At 41.6% G+C, this 16,371-nt stretch overlaps 1 protein-coding gene across 1 annotated transcript; it reads left to right on the top strand.

Moving 5' to 3' along the window:
* Nucleotides 1-826: 826 nt before the first annotated feature.
* On the top strand, nt 827-6,372 carry LOC139165559 (tyrosine-protein phosphatase non-receptor type substrate 1-like). Its single transcript, XM_070748754.1, has 4 exons — nt 827-956; nt 1,843-2,169; nt 3,111-3,431; nt 4,973-6,372. Exons 1-4 carry the CDS (start codon nt 851-853, stop codon nt 5,140-5,142), a joined length of 924 nt encoding a protein of 307 aa, XP_070604855.1. The 5' UTR covers nt 827-850; the 3' UTR covers nt 5,143-6,372.
* Nucleotides 6,373-16,371: the final 9,999 nt, after the last annotated feature.

Genomic DNA, 16,371 nt, shown 5'->3' with positions numbered 1-16,371 from the left:
TAGGTAGGTAGGTAGGGAGGGAGTGGGAGAGGGAGAGAAATAGTCTAGAGGAGGAGGAGGAGGACAATGGGCTCCCGGGCTCCCTTGAAGCTTAGTGGCTTTCTTGCAGACATTTCATTACCCAATAAGGTAACATTATCAATGCTAGAAAGGAGTGGTGGAGAAAGAGGACAAGGAAGATTGTGAAGTCTCTGGAGCTTGGCTGTTTTCTAGCAGACATTTCATTGCCCAACTAGGGAATGTCATCAGTGCTAGATGAGGATTATGTTAGAAGAGGAGGAGGAGGAGGAGGAGGAGGAGGAGGAGGAGGAGGAGGAGGAGGAGGCGATGATGATGACAATGATTGTGTGGTCCCTGGCTCTCTTGGAGCTGGGTAGTTGTTTTGCAGACATTTCATTGCCCAACTAGGGAATGTCATCAGTGCTAGATGGGGATGATGTTAGAAGAAGACAACAACAATGACAACAACTGTGGGGTTCCTGGAAGAGGACAACAACGACAACAACGACAGCTGTGGGGTCCCTGGCTCTCTTGGAGCTTGGTGGCTTTCTTGCAGACATGTCATTACCCAGCTAGGGAACGTCATTGGTGAAAGAGAACAGAAATCACTGCTGAGTTCTCTGTCCAGGTTTTTCCCAGCCTCTTCTTGCATCACCACCATCTCATCTCTTCTACTTTGGGGACTTATTAATCTCGGATTGCGGAATGCCCCCTTTCGTGACTCTTCCACCGAGCGACTCTGCCAAAGAAGGCAATTGGCTCAAACCTCGAAGCAGGAAACGCAGGTTCCTCTTTTTGCTCCGTCTTTAAAAAGGAAGCATTTTGGGAGGGGTGGGAAGATGATGCCACCATGGCTGCCTTGAGATCCTTCTCCACAATCCTGGGTCCAGCACTTCAACTTTGGCTCCTCCTGTTTGTGCGAACACACCTGGCAGAGCATTCGTTCGAGAGAATAGGTGAGTTGTTTTTGCTCTGATTCCTAGCTGGAAGACCAGGAGATTATTCGATTCCTTAGCAGGTTCCAGATTAGTGAAAGTGTCTTAATAATAATAATAACAACATAAAATACTAAAGTTTGAATTAGAATTTAAACCTGAGATATTTTTATTAGGAATAATCAGAGGACAACATGAAAAAGCCAATTATTATTTGATAGCACGTGTATTAACTGCGGCCCGACTGATCTTTGCACAGAATTGGAAAAAAGAAAATGTACCAACCAAGGATAATTAAAAACAATACTAGGATGTACAAAATGGAGTAAATTTACTCGAGTTACAGAACAAACAGGAAGAAGGATATTACACTATGTGGGATAAATTTTATATTTGGATGGATGGAAAGTGAGAAATAAGATAAATGTAAATAAATCCAAGTCTTTGCAGAGGGCAGCATACAAATCTAATTAATAATAATAATAATAATAATAATAATAATAATAATAATAATAGCAGTAGTAATTATTATTATTATTATTATTATTATTTCCAAAAAATAGGGGAAATGAAGAAATAGAAATGTAATTAAATGTAAATGTAAAATGAAGTTAGTTGGGGGAAAGATCAAAAGCAACATGAAAAAATATTATTTTACTGAAACAGTAGTAGATCCTTGGAACAAACTTCCAGCAGACGTGGTTGGTAAATCCACAGTAACTGAATTTAAACATGCCTGGGATAAACATAGATCCATCCTAAGATAAAAAACACAAAATAGTATCAGGGCAGACTAGATGGACCATGAGGTCTTTTTCTGCCGTCAGTCTTCTATGTTTCTATAATAATAATAATAATAATAATAATAATAATAATAATAATAATAATATGCCGTTTTCCTTTTCAGTTGGTGGACGTCCTAACCCAATGAGCCAGGAAGCTGTGACAATCACAGCTGGCAAAACCCTCATTCTCGTGTGTATCCTGACTCAGAAAGATATGCCAGCCACTGCCGAATGGTACAAAGACTTGGGCAATGACCAGGAGATCATTTACAGGGAAAGTGACAAATTTTCTCGTGGGGCAAGGCTCGTTCCAGGATCTCCAATTGACTTCAGTGTCCAACTGTACAACGTCGGCCCTGAAGATAGCGGGACCTATTGTTGCTTAGTGGTCAACGAAGGTCCCCAAAGCAGAAACTCTATAAAGACAAAATCGGTGGTCTCTGTGGTTGGTAGGTGCTGTTCAGGTGGGATCAACTCTAGTCGACTCGGCAGCAAATCTGCCAGTCAGGATGGAAGGGGGGGGGTCTCAAGCAGGGACCTAGCTTGGAGTCCTTGCGCAGTCACAAGAAGCAAAAGGCAGGGTTGGCTCCTGATGCCATTGGGTCTTGCAAATTCATACGTTTCTGTTTTTTCCTTGCCATGTAATGGCATAGTGTAATGTTTCTCTGTGTCATATATGTGTATGTATGTGGGTATAGGCATAATGATTGTACTTTGAGAGCTGGATGCGATGAAATTTCATTTTAATGTATGCTGATGAATGTATATTTAAAGTGACAATAAAGTTTCTATTCTATTCTATTTTTACTATTCTATTCTAATTCCATTCCATTCGAATTCAAATCTCTTCTATTCTGTTACAATTCTATTCCATTCTATTCTATTTAAATCTAATTCTTTGCTGTTCTATTTTGTTCTGTTCTGTTTTAAATTCTAATTCAAATCCTTATCCTGATCCATATTCTATTCTATTCTATTCTATTATTTTATTCTATCCTATCCTATCCTATTTCATTCCATGCCATTTTACTCTATTCTATTTTTACTATTCTATTCTAATTCTATTCTATTCTGTTACAATTCTATTCCATTCTATTCTATTTAAATCTAATTCTTTGCTGTTCTATTTTGTTCGGTTCTGTTTTAATTCAATTCCTAATCCTGATCCATATTCTATTCTATTCAATTATTCTATTTTATTTTATTCTATCCTATCCTATCCTATCCTATTCCACTCCATACCATGCCATTTTACTCTATTCTATTTTTATTATTCTATTCTAATTCTATTCTATTCATATTATGTTCTGTTCCGTTCCATTCCCAATTCTATCCTTATTCTACTCCATTCTGTTCTTTTACGCTTTTGCCTTTACACTTCCTTTCTCAGCCCATCCATCCCAGCCTTTGATTCGTGGCCCCACAGACGGCATCGCGGTGGGATCCCAGGTCTCTTTCAATTGTTCCGCCAAAGAATTCCCTTCCCAAGAAATCACAGTCATCTGGTTAAAGGATAAGGAAGAAATAGAGCCCGCCGGGACCGACATCTGGAATTATACAACATTCGAGGACATCCGGTACCGCCTGGAGACCACGGTGAAGATCTTGCTCCGACCAGAAGATATGGGATCGGTGCTGTCATGCCAAGTTCGACACAGCTCCTTGGAGAACTCCTTACAGCAGGACCTTGTACTCGGGAAAGTCATAAGAGGTCGGTGAGCTCTGGGTTGCAGAGAGGGAGGAGGCCATGGGGTCTGCACAGGTGGGGGTTCCACTTACCGGCCGCTACCTGTATGCTCTCCAGGACCTTTGCAGGTATGTGCACGTCTGATGGACATGTATGTGCCCGTCAGCGCGAGATTTGGCTTCTGCACGTCTGCAAGCGAAATCTCACGTGAGGACACTCTTGTACATAAGATTTCACAGCTTTTCGGCCATTTCTTTACTTCCGCACACGTGCAGAAGGAACAAAGGAATAGAAATAGCATGTAGACTTATACAGTAATCCCTCGCTACTTCGCGGTTCATCTTTCACGGATTTGCTACTTCACGGGTTTTCAAAGGGGACTTAAATCCATTAAGTCCATTGAAAATTTTAAATCCATTAAAAATTCATAAAATTCTTCTACAGTACTACTGTACTAAATTAAAGAAACTGGTAGGATATCACATGTAGTTCCAGCTGAGAAACATTATAGAATGGCTGTTTCATGCAAAGGGTGCGTTTTAAAAGTCCAAATACTCGTTAAATACATTTAAAAAATATCTTTCCTCTACTTCACGGAAATTCTTTTTTCATGGGTGGGAGTGCAAAAAAGAGCCACAAAGAGGATTAGGGGACTGGAGGCTAAAACATATGAAGAACAGTTGCAGGAACTGGGCATGGCTAGTCTAATGGAAAGAAGGACCAGGGGAGACACGATAGCAGTGTCCCAGTATCTCAGGGATTGCCACAAAGAAGAGGGAGTCAAGCGATTTCTCCAAAGCACCTGAGGGTAGGACAAGAAGCAATGGGTGGAAACTAAACAAGGAGAGAAGCAACCTAGAACTAAGAAGGAATTTCCTGACAGTGAGAACAATTAATTAGTGGAACAGCTGCCTCCAGAAGTTGTGAATGCTCCAACACTGGAAGTTTTAAAGAAGATGTTGGATACCCATTTGTCTGAAATGGTGTAGGGTTTCCTACCTTAGCAGGGGGTTAGACTAGAAGTCCTCCAAGGTCCCTTGCAACTCTGTTGTTGTTTTTGTCGTAGTAGTAGTAATAGTAGTAGTAGTAGTAGTAATTATTATTATTATTATTATTATTATTATTATTATTATTATTATTATTATTATGTCAGTACAACACAGCAAACGAGATCACTATGCTGGATTTCATATTTCATCACCAGTCGGGCGCTTCCCAAGCACCTAGGACTACGTGATGTAGCGGCGAATTATGTTTGCCGATCCCAGTAAAGTGGCCTTTTGCAATTGACAGATAGAGATTTTGTCAATTCCGATGGTTTTCAAATGTCTGCTGAGATTCTTTGGCCCTGCGCCCAGTGTGCCAAGTACCACTGGGACCACTTTCACTGGCTTATGCCAGAGTCGTTGCAGCTCAATTTTTAGATCTTCGTATTTCACTAATTTCTCTAGCTGCTTCTCCTCAATTCTGCTGTCTTCTGGGATTGCGATGTCATTATTATTATTATTATTATTATTATTATTATTATTATTATATAAAATAATCTGCTGTTTTTTTCTCCACAGGCTCAACACAGAATTCTCCCACTAACCTCTGGATTGCACTTTTTCTGAACAAAGCAGGCGTTCTTCTTGTCATCTCTCTCCTCTTCGTAATGAAAGCGTGCAAATGCAATTGTGCAAGAAATCCCTCCAGATTATCCCAAGAAGCGAGGCAGTCTGGAAAGTCAGGTTGAGGGCTCCTATTCCTGACAGACTTTCAGTATAAGAAAGGATCTGCTTAGGGAATCAACCATACAACTCCTAGAATGCTTGTATAATCTCCAGAACTATAAAGACTACAAACACATGTTCCTCTTGGCTTCTAGGTGCTCGCTCTGATGCTAAGGAGTTAGACATTCTACTCCCTCTCCCCACCTGAAAAGAACTCTGTTCCAACTGACAGTTGTTTTACATTAACACTCTCTGATGCTACTCCTTCGCTAAACCGGGCGTGGGGAGGGATCAATGCTAGAACTGAGGGATGCTCCCTGAATTTTGTGGTTTCCTTGCAGATGTTTCATTATCGAACTAGGGAACATAATCAGTGTTTCTACTCCCTCTCCCCACCTGAAAAGAACTCTGTTCCAACTGACAGCAGCCTTATATTATCACATTCTGATGCTACCCCTTTGCTAAACTGAGCATAGATGTGGCCAGTGCGTAATTTATCCAGCCAGTGGGCTGGGAGTTTAGACATTCTACTCCCCCTCCCCACCACAAAAGAACTCTGTTCCAACTGCCAGTTGCCTTATATTAACACACTCTGAAGCTAAGGAGTTACACATTCTACATAAACTTTCAAGCTTCAGGTGTCAATGTATCAAGCCCGATCGCAACTACTCATTAATTTTCAAGCTTTAACTGTCAATTTATCAAGCCCCATCACATAGTTTCTTAGTGAAACACAGGTATTGTGAGAATTATCTATAGAATCTAGGCATCTAAGGCCTAGATAGACACAAAACACTCTTATTAGAGTACTAAACTTCCGACCTTTTGGACAGCGGACCTTGCCAGAAAATGCAAAAAGTACAAAAGTATGTGTACATCCTGTATCAGAGATGAAGAAATCCTATTTTTTAGGCCAAGAAACATTCATAAAGGCAGAACAACAGCTTGATGGATTAATCTAGAGAGTTCCAAGGAACTATGCTGAAATTGGATGCAAGACAACCCCATATATGGACAAATAAGTGGACAGGAAGAAGTGGGTGTAAAAGAGACATAAAAATTCTATATAAGATGATTCTTGTAGTTAGGTACTTTACCTTCTGAGGTTCACGGGTGTTCTTCCCGTGACTTCTCTTGGTCCCTGTATGATACTGTATGATCATGCTGGAATCTTTGTTATCTTTATGTTATGTTTGATATATGTTTCTATGATATATATATGCCATGTTGTTAATAAAGCTTTTTAGCTTTTATTCTCTTGGTCTGGGGAATTTTTCTTACAAATTGGCACCCAACGTGGGGCCTGAGAACTTTTTTCCTGGCTGGAGGTTGGGAGAAACCTGACAGGGCGCCCTTACTGGAGTTTTTTTTCCAGTGGCTGGTTTTCATCCCTGTATGATCATGCTGGAATCTTTGTTATCTTTCTGTTATGTAGCTTTTATTCTCTTGGTCTGGGGAATTTTTCTTACAGGTATCCAGCTACTAGTAAGCCAATAAAACTGAAACTGATATAAAGCAGAAATTGAGCTTGCTTTGTTTTGCCATGTCTGTAATGATGAATGGATATTTAAATGCAGATCTTGGGGTGGGATGGGGGGTTTCTAAAAAAATTAAGCAAGTAAACTGAAATATTTATTTATTTATTTATTCATTCATTAATTCATTCAATTTTTATACCTCCCTTCTCCTTAGACTCAGGGTGGCTTACAGTCTGTTAGCAAGAGCACTTTTTAACAGAGCCAGCCTATTGCCCCCACAATCCGGGTCCTCATTTTACCCACCTCGGAAGGATGGAAGGCTGAGTCAACCTTGAGCCAGTGATGAGATTTGAACCGCTGACCTTCAGATCTACAGTCAGCTTCAGTGGCCTGCAGTACAACACTCTACCTGCTGCGCCACCCCGGCTTCAAGTAACAGTTCTTTTGACATTTATTTAAATTGGATGAACCCTCCCCTCTTCCTATAGAATGAAATATTTTGGGGGATATTAAAAGAGGCAGAATATTATATATCCGCAAAGGAGAAAAATGTTAACAAAGGCAGAAAGTGTTGTGGCCCGGCCGCATCCTACACAGCTGATCATGGATTCTGAGGATCGAGAGATGGGTGTGGGTTGGTATTCTACGCCAGTGTACTCAACACCCAAGTCTGATAGCGAGAACCTAAAAGGACCTATAAAGCATTAGACCAGATTACTTATTGTTGTGGTTAGCTCTGGCCCAGCTCCTGCCCCAAGGACTGTGGATGTGGGGGAGACATCCACATGCTGCAGGCCTGTTTTGCCCCCGGTGGAATCTGATGATGAAGGCTCCTCTGACCAAGAGGACATGAGTGACAGGGAGGAGGAGAGTGTGGCAGACAGCTCAGAAGGAGATCAATTATCTAGTTCCTCCTTGGATTCAGAACAAGAGTTAATGATACAGTCACGCATGCGGAGAGCGATGCATAGGCAACAACAACTGAAAGATTATTATCAAAGAAAATGAGGCCACCTGTGGTTGGGTGGGGCTGTGGTCATTAGTGAGGCTGCTATAAAGAGCAGCCTGTGGGTTTGGCCATTGTGGAGGATTATCTGATCGTTGTGTTTCATGACTGCTTTACTGACTTTGACCTTTTGTGTGCTGATTTTTCCCCGCTTTGAAACTAAACCAGAGCAGTGTGTTTCACTTTGTGAAAGAAGAAGGACTGTGAATTGCCTCACAGCTGCAAGCTAAGTATCACAGAACTGATAAGGGACTTTACCAGTTTAAGACAAATTACCAGTTTATTTGGAGACGAGTGCTCTTTGCTATACCAAAAGAGGGCTTGGTTTAAGTGAATTTTCATTAAAAAGAACATTGTTTTGAATTTTCAAACATGTGTGTGTCTGAAATTTGTACCTATGAATTTTTGGGAGGATTCTACCAGAGAGCCCGACAGAACACTTATGGGACCACCTCCTGCTGCATGAATCCCAGTGACTGGTTGGGTGCCACAGAGTCGGCCTTCTCCAGGCCCCATCTACAAGACAATGTTGCTTGGCAGGGCCTAGGGAAGAGCCTTCTTGGTGGGGGGCCCGGCCCTCTGGAATCAGCTTTCCTTGGAGATACGTACTGCCCCCACCCTCCTCGCCTTCCACAAGAATCTTAAGACTCATTTATGCTGCCCGGCTTGGGGCGCTTAGATCTTAAGCCCCTGGTCGATGAATGTTACGTATGATTGTTGTGTGAGTGGTCATGATTGTTTTTTAAAATAATATTGGGTTTTATAGATTAGTACATTTAGTTTTAAATTAATTGGATTTAGATGACTATTTTGTATTCTTCTAGTTTTTTTATATGTTTGTAAGCTGCCTCGAATATTCGGAGAGGGGTGGCATATAAATCCAAATCAATCAATCAATGTGTCATGGCATGCATCTACCACACACCCCTCAAGTTCCCACGGTGTTCTGCAGGACTCTCTGGTAGGAGCCTCCCAAAAATTCAAAGGTACAAATTTCAGACACACACACGTTTGAAAATTCAAAACAATGTTCTTTATCCCAAAAGTCAAAATAAACTAAGCACTCTTTTTGTATTGCAAAGAGCACTCGTCCCAAAACAACTGGGTAGTTTGTACAAGTCCCTTATCAGTTCGTAAGTACTTAGCTTGCAGCTGTGAAGAAAGTCACAGCCCTTCTTCTTCCACGAAGTGAAACACACTTTGCTCCGCTTTGGTTTCAAAGTGGTGGAAAAGTCAACAAACAAAGGTCGGAGTCAGCAAGACGTTCATGAAACACAACGATCAGATAATTCTCCACAACGGCCAAACCCACAAGCTGCTATTTATAGCAGCAGCACTAATTACAGCAGCCCCACCCAACCACAGGTGGCCTCATTTTCTCTTGTAATAATCCTTCAGTTGTTGCTTCCTATGCATCACTCTACGCATGCGTGGATGTGTCATTAATTCTTGTTCAGAATCCAGAGATGATACAGATGATTGATCTCCTCCTGGGCTGTCTGCCAAACTCTCTTCCTCCCTGTCACTCAGGCCTCCTTGGTCAGAGGAGACTTTGTCGGCAGATTCCATCGGGAGCAAATCAGGCCTCCAGCATGTGGATGTCTCCCCCACATCCACCTGCACATTCCTTGGGGCAGGAGCTGGGCCAGAACTAACTGCAACACACAGCAAGAAATGTTCCAAAAGAATGTAGCATAATGTGCCAGGCCACGCATTCTGCCTTTGGCCTGGCAACTTCCTTGTTTTGTTAAAGACATTTATTTATTTATTTATTTATTTATTTATTTATTTATTTATTTATTTATTTATTTATTTATTTATTTATTTATTATTTAGATTTGTATGCCGCCCCTCTCCGAAGACTAGATAACACCAGTGCTAAAAGGGAGTGAGGTTTACAGGGAGGAGGAGGAGGAGGAAGATGATTGTGGGATCCTACTATATAGAGCGCTGGTGAGACCACATTTGGAATACTGTGATCAGTTCTGGACACCTCACCTACAAAAAGATACTGACAAAATTGAACGGGTCCAAAGACGGGCTACAAAAATGGTGGAAGGTCTTAAGCATAAAACGTATCAGGAAAGACTTCATGGACTCAATCTGTATAGTCTGGAGGACAGAAGGAAAAGGGGGGACATGATCGAAACATTTAAATGTGTTAAAGGGTTAAATAAGGTCCAGGAGGGAAGTGTTTTTAGTAGGAAAGTGAACACAAGAACAAGGGGCCACAATATAAGGCTATTTGGGGGAAAGATCAGAAGCAACGGGAGAAAATATTATTTGACTGAAAGAGTAGGAGAGGCTTGGAACAAACTTCCAGCAGACGTGGTTGGTAAATCCACAGTGACTGAATTTAAACATGCCTGGGATAAACATCCATCCATCCTAAAATAAAATACTGGAAATAGTATAAGGGCAGACTAGATGGACCATGAGGTCTTTTTCCGCCATCAGTCTTCTATATTTCGATGATCCTTGGAACTTGGTTATTTTCTTGCAGACATTTCAATGACCAAACTAGGTAATAGTTTGGTCATTGTACAGGTATACGAGGGGTTGCCACAGAGAGGAGGGGATTATTTTATTCTCCAGGGCACCGGAGGGCCGGACGAGGAACAACGGCTGGAAGCTGACCAAGGAGAGATTCAACCTGGAAATAAGGATGGTCACAACGATCAACCAGTGGATCGAATACAGCTCATCTGTTTGGAACCCATATCGCATCTCAGACATTAACACCCTTGAAAATGTCCAAAGATACTTCACCAGAAGAGCCCTTCACTCCTCCACTAGAAATAGAATACCCTATGAGACTAGACTTACAATCCTGGGCCTAGAAAGCTTAGAACTAAGACGCCTTAAACAAGATCTAAGTATTGCCCACAAGATCATATGCTGCAACGTCCTGCCTGTTGGTGACTACTTCAGCTTCAACCACAAAAACACAAGAGCACACAACAGATTTAAACTTAATATTAACCGCTCCAAACTTGACTGTAAAAAATATGACTTCAGTAACCGAGTTGTCGAAGCGTGGAACTCATTACCGGACTCCATAGTGTCATCCCCAAACCCCCAACAATTTACCCTTAGATTATCTACGGTTGACCTCTCCAGATTCGTAAGAGGTCAGTAAGGGGCGAGTACAAGTGCACTAGAGTGCCTTCCGTCCCCTATCTTATTGCTCTCCTATATCTCCTATTCCTTTCTTCTATTCCTATATCTCTTCTTCTATTCTTTCATTGATATGTTTTATTCCTATATCTTCTTTTCTACTATTTCTCAGATATATTTTACTATGAGTATCTCCTCTATAACCTTCATCATGTATTTTGCTATGTGTAGATAGATATATACTCACTAAAACCCTCATTGTGTATTGAACAAAATAAATAAATAAATAAATAAACAACCTACCAGCGGACGTTGTCAACTCCAATACTCTGGACATTTTGAAGAGGAAATAGGACTGCCATTTGGCTGGGATGCTATAGGGTTCCTGCTTAGGCAGGGGGTTGGACTTGATGACCCGCATGGTCCCTTCCAACTCTAACAATAAATAAATAAATAAAAATAAATAGTACCATCAGTATTAGAAGGGAATGGGATTTAGAACAAGGGTGGGGAGAATTGTAGGGTCCTTCAGGTCTTCTTTGAGCTTGGTGATTTTCTTGAAGGCCTTTCATGACTCAACTGGGTGGAACCAAACAGAAATCTCAGCCGAGGTCTCCAACTTGGTTTCATTCTACGTTGTCTGTCCAAATTATAAATTTAGAACTCCGGAATCTCTTCTTAGTCATTCTCTTCACCATCCCAAATGTGGCAATCGGTTCTAATTTAAAAACAGGAAACCTGAGTGAGTTCCCCTTTTGCTCCATTTTCGAAAAGAAAATATTTTGGGAGGATCAAGAAATGAAGTAGCTCCAGATGTTTCTCCTGCTGCTACCGGCATGGCTTCCTTGAGGTCCTCCTGGACCATTCTCCGTCCATTTCAGGTGTTGGTCCTGCTGCTTGTGGGAGGCCTGAGGGTGGGTTCGTTTCAGAAAACAGGTGAGTTGTTGTTGCTCAGATTTCCAGCTGGGAGACGGGTAGATAAATCAAGTATTGTTTAAGATGCGTCAGATGTTGTTTAAAGGCCGCCTACTGTCAAGCGGGCACAGAAGTTGGTGATAATTAATAATTAATTAAATAATAATATTAAATAATAATATTAAATAATAATATTAAATAATAATAATAATAATAAATAATAAATAATAAATAATAAATAATAAATAATAAATAATAAATAATAAATAATAAATAATAAATAATAAATAATAAATAATAAATAATAAATAATAAATAATAAATAATAAATAATAAATAATAAATAATAAATAATAAATAATAAATAATAAATAATAAATAATAAATAATAAATAATAAATAATAAATAATAAATAATAAATAATAAATAATAAATAATAAATAATAAATAATAAATAATAAATAGGTTTAGGTTTATTGGATTTATATGCCGCCCCTCTCCGCAAACTCGGGGCGGCTCACAACAATAATAAAAAACAGTACAGTACATAATACCAAATCCAATGCCCACCCATCTAGTTACAATTTAAATTAATAATCTCATAAAAACAGTATATATAAAAAACAGGCACAAAGTCAATCAATCAACAAAACAACATGGGCAAGGGGGAGGTGTTTTAGTTCCCCCATGCCTGACGGCAAAGGTGGGTCTTAAGGAGTTTACGAAAGGCAGGGAGGGTGGGGGCAATCCTAATCTCAGGGGGGAGCTGGTTCCAGAGGGTCGGGGCCCCCACAGAGAAGGCTCTTCCCCTGGGTCCCGCCAGACGACATTGTTTAGTCGACGGGACCCGGAGAAGGCCAACTCTGTGGGACCTAACAGGTCGCTGGGATTCGTGCGGCAGGAGGCGGTCCCAAAGATATTCTGGTCGAGTGCCATGAAGGGCTTTATAGGTCATAACCAACACTTTGAATTGTGACCGGAAACTGATCGGCAGCCAATGCAGACTGCGGAGTGTTGGAGTGATATGGGCGTATTTAGGAAAGCCCATAATTGCTCTCGCAGCTGCATTCTGCACGATCTGAAGTTTCCGAACACTTTTCAAAGGTAGCCCCATGTAGAGAGTGTTACAGTAGTCGAGCCTCGAGGTGATGAGGGCATGAGTGACTGTGAGCAGTGACTCCCGGTCCAAATAGGGCCGCAACAGGCGCACCAGGCGAACCTGGGCAAACGCCCCCCTCGCCACAGCTGAAAGGTGTTTTTCTAATGTGAGCTGTGGATCGAGGAGGACGCCCAAGTTGCGGACCCTCTCTGAAGGGGTCAATAATTCCCCCCACCAGGGTAATGGATGGACAGATAGAATTGTCCTTGGGAGGCAAAACCCACAGCCACTCCATCTTGTCTGGGTTGAGTATGAGTTTGTTGACACCCATCCAGGCCCCAAGAGCCTCCAGGCACCGGCACATCACTTCCACTGCTTCGTTGACTGGACATGGGGTGGAGATGTACAACTGGGTATCATCGTCATATTGATGATACCTCACCCCATGCCCTTGGATGATCTCACCCAGCGGTTTCATGTAGATATTAAATAGCAGGGGGGGAGAGGACCGACCCCTGAGGCACCCCACAAGGGAGAAACCTCGGGGTCGACCTCTGACCCCCCACTAACACCGACTGCGACCGACCGGAGAGGTAGGAGGAGAACCACTGAAGCACAGTGCCTCCCACTTCCAACCCCTCCAGCCGGCGCAGAAGGATACCATGGTCGATGGTATCGAAAGCCGCTGAGAGGTCAAGGAGCACCAGGACAGAGGACAAGCCCCTGTCCCGGGCCCGCCAGAGATCATCCATCAACGCGACCAAAGCAGTTTCCGTGCTGTAGCCGGGCCTGAATCCAGACTGCTGAGGACCTAGATAATCGGCTTCATCCAAGGACCATTGGAGTTGAAGTGCCACCACCTTCTCGACAACCTTCCCCATGAAGGGAAGGTTGGAGACTGGACGGTAGTTATTAATAAATAATAAATAATAAATAATAAATAATAAAATATTAGATTTGTATGCTGCCCCTCTCCAAAGACTCGGAGCGGCTCACAACTATAGTGAACAATGTAACAAATCCAATACTTAAAACTATCTAAAAACCCTTATTATTAAAATAACCGCACAACTCAATCATACCATACATAAACCATATTAGCAAAGGGATACCTCAGTTACCCCATGCCTGGCGACATAGGTGGGTTTTCAGCAACTTATGAAAGGCAAGGAGGGTGGGGGTGGTTCTAATCTCCGGGGGGAGTTGATTCCAGAGGGCTAGGGCCACCACAGAGAAGGCTCTTCCCCTGGTACCCGCCAGATGTCATTGTTTAATCGACGGAACCCGGAGAAGGCCAACTCTGGGGGACCTAATCGGCCACTGGGATTCGTGCGGCAGAAGATGGTCCAGGAGGTATTCTGGTCCAATACCATTTGGGCTTTATAGGTCATTACCAACACTTTGAATTGTGACCGGAAACTAATCGACAGCCAATGCTAATTAATTAATGGCTTGCCACACTATCTATACAGTAGTCACGACTTCTTTTGGAAGTGAATTCCATTGGTTTATGGAATTCACTTCCAAAAGAGGTTGTGACAGCTGTCAGCCTTGATAGCTTCAAGGCAGGATTAGACAGGATGCCAAGTGTATCAGTGGTTATTGAAACGGATGTCCATGTGCCGCCTCTATGTTGGTTGAGGCAGGCAGGGTTCCCTTGAGTACCACTTGTTGGGGGTCAAGGAAAAGGGGAGGGGGTTTCTTGCCTTCTCTTTCTGCTCAAGATCCCCATGGACAATTGGTCGCCCACTGTGTGACACAGAATGCTGGACTTGATGGGCTTTGGCCTGATTCAGCAGGGCTCTTCTTATAGAAACATAGAAGTCTGATGGCAGAAAAAGACCTCATGGTCCATCTAGTCTGCCCTTATACTGTTTTCTGTATTTTATCTTAGGATGGATATATGTTTATCCCAGGCATGTTTAAATTCAGTTACTGTGGATTTATCTACCACGTCTGCTGGAAGTTTGTTCCAAGGATCTACTACTCTTTCAGTAAAATAATATTTTCTCATGTTGCTTTTGATCTTTCCCCCAGCTAACTTCAGATTGTATCCCCTTGTTCTTGTGTTCACTTTCCCATTAAAAACATTTCCCTCCTGGACCTTATTTAAGCCTTTAACATATTTAAATGTTTCGATCATGTCCCCCCTTTTCCTTCTGTCCTCCAGACTATACAGATTGAGTTCATTCAGTCTTTCCTGATACGTTTTATGGTTAAGACCTTCCACCATTCTTGTAGCCCGTCTTTGGACCCGTTTAATTTTGTCAATATCTTTTTGTAGGTGATGTCTCCAGAACTGAACACAGTACTCCAAATGTGGAATTATGTTCTTATGTAAAGGGGCACAATCTGAGGTTAGTTGGGGGAAAGATCAGAAGCAACGTGAGAAAATATGATTTTACTGAAAGAGTAGTAGATCCTTGGAACAAACTTCCAGTAGACATGATTGCTAAATACACAGTAACTGAATTGAAACATGCCTGAGATAAACATAGATCCATCCTAAGATAAAATACAGGAAATAGCATAAGGGCAGACAAGATGGACCATGAGGACTTTTTTTGCTTTCTAGTGGGTTGCAGCCAGTATGCCTGGGATCGGTGTCCTGGTGATGGAAATGGAGATGCACACATATCTCCATGCCCTCAATGTGTGCACGCATGCAGAACTTGGTGATAAATTAACTTGCCACTCTATCTATGTTGGGGATAAATTAATGGCTTGCCACATTATCTATACAGTAGCGGGTTGGAGATGATACGCCTTGAATCGTACATGAGATTTTGCAATTTTTCGGCGGTCTTTTGCTTCTGCACATGTTTGATGGGAACTTTGAGGTCAGTAAGATTGGGGAACTGAGACTCAATGTCAGAAGCCATCGAATTGTTTTTTTGGTTTTCTTTAAATAATTTTAAAAAAATAATCTTTATTAGTGATTTACATTAAAAAGAGCCATTACCATAAAATAAACAAAGACAAGGACAAAACACAACTTATACAAACATATAAATATCATCATTCATAAAGCAAGTAGAATGCTTGGCTGCATAGCTAGAGGTATAACAAGCAGGAAGAGGGAGATTGTGACCCCGCTGTAACAATAATGTCCACAGGAAGGTTGGCATTTGTGTAAATTGTTGAGTGACCCCTTCAATTTTATCAATATCTTTTTGTAGGTGAGAACTCCAGAACCGAACACAGTATTATTCCAAATGTGGTCTCACCAGCGCTCTATACAGCGGGATCACAATCTCCCTCTTCCTGCTTGTTATACCTCTAGCTATGCAGCCAAGCATTCTACTCGCTTTCCCTACCACCTGACCGCACTGTTCACCCATTTTGAGACTGTCAGAAATCACTACCCCTAAATCCTTCTCTTCTGAAGTTTTTGCTAACACAGAACTTTCGATACAATACTCAGATTGAGGATTCCTTTTCCCCAAGTATATTTGGAAACATAAAACTGCAGTTTCCATAGCTTTGACCACTTATCTAGTAAAGCTAAATCATTTGCCATATTACAGACGCTTCCAGGAATATCAACCCTATTGCACACTTTAGAGTCATCAGCAAATAAACAAACCTTCACTATTTTACATTTGCAAACATTAAACTGCAGTTTCCATTGCTTTG

The sequence above is a fragment of the Erythrolamprus reginae genome, chromosome 3 (genome assembly GCF_031021105.1).
Source record: "Erythrolamprus reginae isolate rEryReg1 chromosome 3, rEryReg1.hap1, whole genome shotgun sequence".
Taxonomy (NCBI): Eukaryota; Metazoa; Chordata; class Lepidosauria; order Squamata; family Dipsadidae; genus Erythrolamprus; species Erythrolamprus reginae.
The sequence above is the reverse complement of the archived record's forward strand: the minus strand, read 5'-3'. Positions and strand labels throughout refer to the sequence as shown.